Source organism: Lampetra fluviatilis, chromosome 41 (genome assembly GCF_964198595.1).
Source record: "Lampetra fluviatilis chromosome 41, kcLamFluv1.1, whole genome shotgun sequence".
Lineage (NCBI taxonomy): Eukaryota > Metazoa > Chordata > Hyperoartia > Petromyzontiformes > Petromyzontidae > Lampetra > Lampetra fluviatilis.
The window spans coordinates 2,701,713-2,710,617 of NC_136315.1; the positions used below are offsets into that span (position 1 = coordinate 2,701,713).

At 55.5% G+C, this 8,905-nt stretch overlaps 1 protein-coding gene across 1 annotated transcript; it reads right to left on the reverse strand.

The window, feature by feature from the left end:
• Nucleotides 1–2,808: 2,808 nt before the first annotated feature.
• On the reverse strand, nucleotides 2,809–8,515 carry LOC144946569 (group XIIA secretory phospholipase A2-like). Its single transcript, XM_078875583.1, has 4 exons — nucleotides 8,176–8,515; nucleotides 7,593–7,666; nucleotides 4,779–4,947; nucleotides 2,809–2,981 (listed from the first exon to the last, which is right to left on the reverse strand). The coding sequence occupies exons 1-4, from the start codon at nucleotides 8,513–8,515 to the stop codon at nucleotides 2,860–2,862; spliced, it is 705 nt and encodes a 234-aa protein (XP_078731709.1). The 3' UTR covers nucleotides 2,809–2,859.
• Nucleotides 8,516–8,905: the final 390 nt, after the last annotated feature.

The following is an 8,905-nucleotide window of genomic DNA, read 5'->3' on the forward strand; positions in this document are numbered from 1 at the left end:
TCAAGAAACGTGTTTAGTCATCTCTTTGCAACTTGGATAGCGCTGTCTGGTACTGGCCGATTGGGGTTTAGTTCAGTTTCAGTTTCATTAATTAGGTATAACCCTGTGAGCCATGCGGCTCTTGACTCGGGTGCAACCGCAACAAAACAAAAACATGAACAAGAAACATCTTAAAATGACTACGTGCAAACAGAAAAATCCAGGAAGAAACAGCAAAGTCTTCCAGAAAAAGCAACATACACCAACGCTGTGTGCAAAAATGCCAGTGGGATGCAAGTCAAACAATAACAACCATAAGACAATGTAGATTAAAGTCATCAGGCTAACTCTGTACTACAACAAACATGGCTAAACCAAAACGTTTTAGGGCGTCACGGTGGGAAGATGTTAACTACTTCGCCTGGTGTGCAGGAGGCCCTGGATTCCCGATCCTGACGCCTGTACATTTGGAGTGTTCATGTTTTCCTCGTGGTCGTGTGGGTCCTCCGGGGTTTCCCTCCGCGTTTAGAATCAACGTGCTTTTAGAGGATTTGGCTGCTATAAATGTGCACGTAATAGGCCACTTCGTTGAGCTATCATTTGTGGGCAGGTCGCTATTGACAAAGAGCTACACAGCTCAGTGAGCCTTACCTGGTAAAATAAAATAAAACATAGTTTAAATTTCGATTTAAAGCTTTCGTGACTGCAGGGATCCGTCTTCTTGGTTTTTTTGGTAAAGTCACGTAGAAGGGAAGTAATAAAATAATAAAAATAAAACATAATAAAATAATTCTCACGACGTTTCGGCTACAACGCAAGCAGCCGTCTTCAGGTGAAGAATGAGACACTGCCAAGCTAGGAGCTTATATATAAGCTGGGTTGGAGGTGGAAGAAGAGCGCCTTTCCCATGAATATGCTAAATTCCTCTTGATATGCAAACATAGTTTAGTTTAGTTGTTGTTGTTGTTAAAAGTCAACGTGGTATTGGGATGCGAGTGTAAGGACACAGGATTCAGGACAATCTCTGAGTCGATTTTAATTTTCAACCAGCAGCGGCTCACTCAGACAACCAGCACTGACGAAAAACACAGAAGCTTTCGTGACTGCAGCAATCCACTCTTTGGTTCACGTAAGTAGAAAATAAAATAAATCACGACGTTTCGGGCGCAGCACAAGCGTCCATCATCAGGTGGGAAAGCATGGTCTGCTGCTGATGCAGACTGTTTTAAAAGGTTTGAAATGGGTGTAGCTCAAGGGTTACAAAGAAGTGGCCAGGGATAGTGATGTTAATGTGAGAAATTAGAGGTTACAGAAGTGGCTATGTTAATGTGAGAGATTAGCATGATGTTAATGTGAGAAATTATCATGTAACTGTTCTGCTAATAATATACGCATCTTTTAAAGCTTGGCCTACACCGACAGCAGCCTTCTCCGTCTACATCAGCAGCCAAGTAGAACAAGAAGACCACTCCAAGGCACACGCACGCACTCTTGCGGCTCGCTAGCTCCTTCGCCGAGGTGGCCTTGGGCGTTCACTCTGTGGGCCCCGAGTTGAGATGAACGAGCCCCGGTTCGGGCTCAGGCCAGAGGTCGCAAACGGGTTTTGATTCCTTACCCGTACCCGTACCCGGCCGCACCAGGGTCGCAAATGGGTACCTGCTACCCGTACCCGGCACGGGTACCCGTTCCCTACCCGTACCCTACCCGAAATGAGTGACAAACAGCTACTCACCAGTGACTCACGGCCTACCCGTACTCGTACCCGGCCGGGTACGGGTAGCCGGGTATCGGGTAGGGTATGGGTATCGGGTAGGGTACGGGCATCGGGTACCCGGTTGCGACCTCTGGCTCAGGCGCCGTCGCCGAGAGCTGTTAGGCGATTCCGACTGCAAGTGAACTCGTGAACCGCCCTCGCAATGCAATGCAGTGCACGCTGGGTGGTTCACGGGGCCCACGCCGACTGTCGCTCGCTCGCACGCTCGCACGCCGGCTTGCCCCTAACTGTGCACGCGCCAACGACGGCGTTGAGAGGGCCGGCGGTGGGGGCTGCTGGACTGCGCATGCGCGACCAATGGAGAGAGAGGGGGGGAGGGGGATCGGCCACTGAACGGCACGGAGAGTTCGTTTGTTCTCGTTTGCGAAGTGATGTCCCTTGCTTTCCCGTCATTCAGAAATCACCGCGGCACATCTGCTCGGACTTTGCGTGTTGGCACGCCGGTTGTGGAGCGCTCGTCGGGCTGGTAGGGTCGGGCTAGGGGTTTGGGCTAGTGGGGTCAGTCTATTGGGTCGCGCTAATAGGGTCAGGCGAGTGGGGTTAATCTAGTAGGTCGGGATAGTAGGGTCAACCTAGTGGGGTTATTCTGGTAGGTTGGTCTAGTAGGGTCAGGGTAATGGAGTTAATCTGGCAGGTCGGGCTAGTAGGGTCAGCCTAGTGGGATTAATCTGGTAGGTCGGGCTAGTAGGGTCAACCTAGTGGGGTTAATCTGGCAGGTCGGGCTAGTAGGGTCAGCCTAGTGGGGTTAATCTGGCAGGTCGGGCTAGTAAGGTCAGCCTAGTGGGATTAATCTGGTAGGTCTGGCTAGTAGGGTCAACCTAGTGGGGTTAATCTGGCAGGTCGGGCTAGTAGGGTCAACCTAGTGGGGTTAATCTGGCAGGTCGGGCTAGTAGGGTCAGCCTAGTGGGATTCATCTGGTAGGTCTGGCTAGTAGGGTCAGCCTAGTGGGGTTAATCTGGCAGGTCGGGCTAGTAGGGTCAACCTAGTGGGGTTAATCTGGTAGGTCAGGCTAGTAGGGTCAGGCTAGTGAGGTTAATTTAGTAGATCTGCCTAGTAGGGTCAGGGTAATGGGCTTAATCTGGTAGGTCGGGCTAGTAGGGTCAGGCTCAGGCCAGGGGCCCGTGGCTTGGCACACAGACGCACGCCTCCCTCTGGCTTAGCAGGAAGGGTCGGCAGCCCAGGTTGTCCATGCCCTCGTGGATGGCGTCCATGATGGAGCCGCACTTCCCTGCGCACCGCACGGAGGGAGAAGAGAAAGAGGAGCCACGCTGCCACCGCCACAGATTCCGAGCTCACCTCCATGAGGCCCGCATCGAGAGACCCATAGACACGCACAGAGAACCATAGACTCGCACAGAGACCCATAGACTCGCACAGAGACCCATAGACTCGCACAGAGACCCATAGACTCGCACAGAGACCCATAGACTCGCACAGAGACCCATAGACTCGCACAGAGAACCATAGACTCGCGCAGAGACCCAAAGACTCGCACAGAGACCCATAGACTCGCACAGAGACCCATAGACTCGCACAGAGACCCATAGACTCGCACAGAGACCCATAGGCTCGCACAGAGACCCATAGACTCGCACAGAGAACCATAGACTCGCGCAGAGACCCAAAGACTCGCACAGAGACCCATAGACTCGCACAGAGACCCATAGACTCGCACAGAGACCCATAGACTCGCACAGAGACCCATAGGCTCGCACAGAGACCCATAGACTCGCACAGAGACCCATAGACTCGCACAGAGACCCATAGACTCGCACAGAGACCCATAGACTCGCACAGAGACCCATAGACTCGCACAGAGACCCATAGACTCGCACAGAGACCCATAGACTCGCACAGAGACCCATAGACTCGCACAGAGACCCATAGACTCGCACAGAGACCCATAGACTCGCACAGAGACCCATAGACTCGCACAGAGACCCATAGACTCGCACAGAGACCCATAGACTCGCACAGAGACCCATAGACTCGCACAGAGACCCATAGGCTCGCGCTGCGAACCCAGCAGCAGCTCACACGAGTTCGATTCCCGCTCACGATCAATAACAGTGGCGAATATCTAAATCAGTCGATGGCCTCTCCGCGGTTTGACTGGGTCTCAAATGAGCACCCGGTGAGGTGCGTGACACATTCCTGCGGAGGGAGCTGGTAGGAACGTTGTGTTGCTCGGTCAATGGCCAGGGTCAACGGCGGCGTGGTGTATTCCGCAAATATGGCCGACTGTGAGGGCGGGCACAAGCCGGCGTGAGTAGGTTAAACGTTGAGTTTTATAAGGGCACCACGGGATGCCCAGCTCCTCCCCACCCAGCCCCACCCCTCCCTCCCCACCCAGCCCCTCTCCACCCAGCCCCTCCCTTCACGACGGACGGACACAATAATCCCCTGTGGGCTGGTGTAACCAGGATGTTCCTACCAGTAATATCAGCATTGGAGGAGGCAAATGCGGCCGGGCGTGGTGTTGACCACGCTCCCCTGCACAGGTGCGTGTGGGTGAGTGGGTGCACAAGTGTGTGCGTGTGTGCGTGCGTGGGTCCGTGCGTGCGTGTGTACGTGTGTCCGTGCGTGCGTATGTGTGTGTCCGTGCGTGTGTGTGTGGGGAGCGGTAGTGTAGTGGTTAGCGCGCTGCGCTACGAACCTAGCGACCCGAGATGGATTCCCACTCACGGCCAAAATCAGTGACGATTATCTGAACCGGTCCTGGGCCTACCCTAAGTCGACTCGGCCTCAAATGAGTACCTGGTGCGATGTGTAAACATCGCCACTGGGAAGACAAAGGCGGGCGGGCGTGGTGCTGTCCGCCCACCCCCTCGTGTGCCGTTCCGGCCTTCACAGGTGCTCGCTAACAGCACTTGCCCCAACAGTCTGTTACAGGCTACACGGAGGATCTTGGTCGCTAACAGTCCGTCGAGGCTACAAGGGGTGAATCCGAGTCGTGGGTTGTACGTCAAGTCGGGTCTGGGGGGGGGGGGGGCTTCGGTGGCCGGGTTCCCACCACCACCACCACCTTGCGAGAGCGTGAAGAGGTTGAACACCCAGTCGAGGCGGTGGCACACGCGGCCCATGCAGCGGCGGAATCGCGAGTCGCAGTCCACGCGCGCGACTCCGCACCTCGCGTAGCACAGGTCGTGGCGGTTACAGCAACGAGTCACCCCGCCCAGCGCGCTCACCTCGCCCTGCCCGGCAACACGCAGAAAATTTATTTAAAAAACGGACAGACGAAGATCCCCCCCCCCCCGTTGTCGCCTTCAATGGACTGTTGGGGCAAGGTGCTGTGAGCGGGTAGTGAGTGTGTGGGTGCACAGGTGTGTGTGTGGGTGCACAGGTGTGTCCGTGTGTGTGGGTGCAAAGGTGTGTCTGTGTGGGTGCACAGGTGTGTGTGTGGGTGCACAGGTGTGTGTGGGTGCACAGGTGTGTGTGGGTGCACAGGTGTGTCCGTGTGTGTGGGTGCAAAGGTGTGTCTGTGTGGGTGCACAGGTGTGTGTGTGGGTGCACGTGTGTAGATGTGCGGTAGTGTAGCGGTCAGCACGCTGCGCTACGAACCCAGCTACCCGAGTTCGATTCCCGCTGACGGCCAACACCAGTGATGATTATCTGAACCGTCCTGGGCCTTCCCTAGGTCGACTCGGCCTCAAATGAGTACCTGGTGCGGTGTGTAAACATCGTCATTAGGGAGACAAAGGCGGCCGGGCGTGGTGTAGGCCACCCACCCCCTCGCGTGCCGTGACGGCCTTCATAGCTGCTCGCTAACAGCACTTGTCCACAACAGTCTGTTAAGGTTATCGGAAGGGATCTTTGTTTGTGTGTGTGTCTTTGTTATCGTTCTAGTTTGAACTTGTCGAACCTGGAGCGTGCCAATAATAGGTGGGGCTTCCTATTTGCCTCATCAAAAATCCCCTTACCTGGGGTGTTTTTATTTATTTATCATGAAACACTCCACTCGCTCGCGAGTGATGGGGCAGTTGTGGAGAGAATGGGGGCGTTACCATACCTGGCCTCCGAATCTTTTCATCAGCTGCGTTACGCGGTTGTATTCACAGCCACTGTTCTGCCCTCCTCACCTCACCTATGCACGTGAAACGCGGATCCCTTTTTAAAGGAAGATCTGAACCGTATTAAACACTTTTTGACAGATGCCTGCGCAGCGCGACTCACGACCTCCTCTTGATACCAAGATCCAGGATGGTCACGTCTATTCGCTGCTTCTCGGTGGCAGCCCCAACAGTCTGGAACGTCGTCACCCCTCTGCACATTCGCAGCATCACCTAAATCGCCTCCTTCAAGAGACACTTAAAAACTCGCCTCTACAACCACGTGCTTTCGAGCGACTCTGAGCTTGGCTCTCCGCGCCTCTGAGTTGCGGCCATTACGTCCGCAAATTTGCGCGCGTTACAAATTTAACTATTATTATTATTGTGTGAGGATCTCGCAAATCCTGGAGAGATCTAGACATCGGCAGGCGAGTCAACGTTGGCTGGGTCACGTAGCCTGCAATCCAGCGACCGCAAGCCCAAGCAGCTTCTGTTTGCCGGATAGAGGGGGCTAAACGGGCGAGATAAGAGGTGGGCTGACGTGGTTACAGTACAGGAGGTACTGGAGCTGAGTGGACTTGCCGATAACTGGTACCATCAGTTCAAGATCGCCCTCTGCTGAGGAGACTCGTGAATGACGCTAAAGGGCAGTTGGAGGCAGCCGCCCTCCAGCAACAACGGAGGGCAGAGGAGCGACGTTTACAAAGCACAGCTGGTGCATCTGCCGGTCATCTCAGGTAGTCATCGCATAGGACCTGGGTCTGTCCCGTGACCTGTCAGCTACCCTTCGACACTTCACGCGGCGCCAAAGTACACCAAGCCTGACACAGGCACCGTAGAGATGTCACTACCACTTGGTGATGAACAAGCGGCTGTTGTTGGTGTGTGCGTGATGCGCTGTGCATGATGCGGCAAAAACAACCTCCTACCTCCTTGTTGGTGCCGCACGGCGACGCTGTGGTGGGCAGTGCCGTGGGGGGAGGGCCAATTTAGATTTGCCATTCCCCTCGTGGCGTTTGTAACCACCGCAGCGGCCAAATGGAGGCTCTGGAAAGGTGCGAGGGGCTGGTAACCACGAAAACACGATTTAATGCCCGAGTTGGTCATGATGCTGGCACCTGGTCTGGAGTGATTGGAAGACATGGGCCAGATCAGCTCAATAACACGGATGCATGCCGGGTCCTAGCAAGAACATCTGCTTGACTACATAGTGATGGAACAGCGGATGCCGGCCCATGTCCTTGACACCAGGACCTACCGTGGAGCTGATCTGCCCACTGACCATTGACTTGTCATCTGTAAGATACGCCAGCTATTCTTCCACTCCGGTGGTGGGTGTACACCCAGGACCCCATTCAAACCCATTGTGGCATGGTCTCAGCTAGCTGATGAAAGTTGCAAGCGAGAATTTAACCATCGCTTGCGGCTGGGGTTCGCATCATCCCCCACTCCTCCTGATGTCATGGGGAAATGGGCGAGGATTAGTACTGTGGCTCATGCAGCTGCAATGGCTGCTTTGGGTACACGGTCCAGATCTCCCCAGAGACCCTGGCTGATAGAGGAGGTTTTCATGCTGGCTGAGAAAAAGCGTCAGGCCCACTCTCATCGTCTACAGCATCCCATGTCAGAGAATGAGGAGGCTTACCGCAGCCTTCGCTCGGAGGTTCGGAGAGCCGTGAGGCACTGCAAGGATGGGTGGTGGTCGCGGATTGTGTATAACTCTGCTTCTGTGTGCATGACGCGCCGTGTATGCTGCTGTGATGCACTGCTAATGTGTGTGAGATGCGCACGTATAATCCGAAGACAGGAGATCCACATCCGTTCGGAGCAGACACGAAGCCGGGCCGAGGCTCGGGTTTAGATCCTGAAACAAGAGCACGCAGCGACTCCCCGTCAGACTCGTAGACCTGTTGGGGGCAAGTGCTGTTAGCGAGCACCTATTAAGGCCGGCTCGGCACACAGGCTAGGTGCACTTTGAGGCCACGTGAAGTGTCGAAGGGCCCGCTTGGCATGAGGTCATGGGACAGACCCTGCTGGTGCCATGGGTTTGAGTGACCGAGATGACTGTCTGATGCACACCACCTGTGCCCCCCCCCCCCCCCATTGTGCCAACCTTCTGCGTAGTAGCAATAAACTAAAGCAATTTGCCAGGGCAGTGCACTGGAAACGGTTACCGGTTCATGCCTTTCAGAACCGCTCATCGAATCTAAAAGCGATTATTAGAGGTGTACGGGTTGTCGTTTAACAACCCGAATAGAAATCCACACACACACAAAACAACGCAACGCAGTCAATCACACCGCGACCTTAAAAGGAGAAGAAAAAAAACCGTTATAGACGACGTTTCGGGCATTGACCTCCACCCCCCGTTACCGTTCCCGCACGTGTAGCGGCAGATCCCCTCATTCCCGCCCAGGTACTCGACCGCAGTGTCCAGGAAGCCCCCCAGCGCCTCCACTCGCTCCAACACCCAGCCTCCCTCTTGCGTGCCCCCCTCTTCTTTGCCCCCCTCTTCCTTGCCCCCCTCTTCCGTGCCCCCCTCTTCCGTGACCCCCTCTTCCTTGACCCCCTCTTGCGTGCCCCCCACTTCCGCACCCCCCCGATGCACCCCACCCGGATCCGGCTCGCTCTCATTCCATGCACCATGCCCCTCCATCGCCACCGCCAGGAGTAGCAGCAGCAGCGTCAGCAGGAACGGCAGCGTGGGTCTCATGCTGTCGGCTGGGTCGTTCGAGTCTTCCTCTCGCCGAAGTAGCGCGGAGTGGAGGGTTGAGAGTCCCGAGCAAAACTCTCCGGGCGTATATCGGCGTCCCCTGTCCCCGTCGCGCTAACGTGGAGTGGGATGAGCGGTTGCGCAATGTTCTCAACCCCGCCTGGTCCTTTTTTGTTTGTTAAATTTGGACGTCCAAAGGGTTCTGGCACCCAGCAACGTGGAGTGGAGTGGTGTGACGAGACGCGATCCCCGATCACCTGGAGCTCCCACCCCTCCCCTCCCCTCCCCTCCCCTTCGCCCGCCTGGACTCGCCGCGGTAACATGGAGTGAGGCTGGCGGGGGTCGACACGTGGGAGCTCCCGACCCCTCCCCTGGTGAACCCGGCGCGTG

Excerpts from the sequence above, each read along its gene's own strand:
- LOC144946569 (XM_078875583.1), bottom strand. The coding sequence starts at position 8,515 with ATGAGACCCACGCTGCCGTTCCTGCTGACGCTGCTGCTGCTACTCCTG. Across the intron at positions 4,948-7,592 it reads CTCCTGTCTTCGGATTATAC|GGCGAGGTGAGCGCGCTGGG; the intron begins GTGCGCATCTCA and ends GTTGCCGGGCAG. Across the intron at positions 2,982-4,778 it reads CCTCTTCACGCTCTCGCAAG|GGAAGTGCGGCTCCATCATG; the intron begins GTGGTGGTGGTG and ends TGCGGTGCGCAG.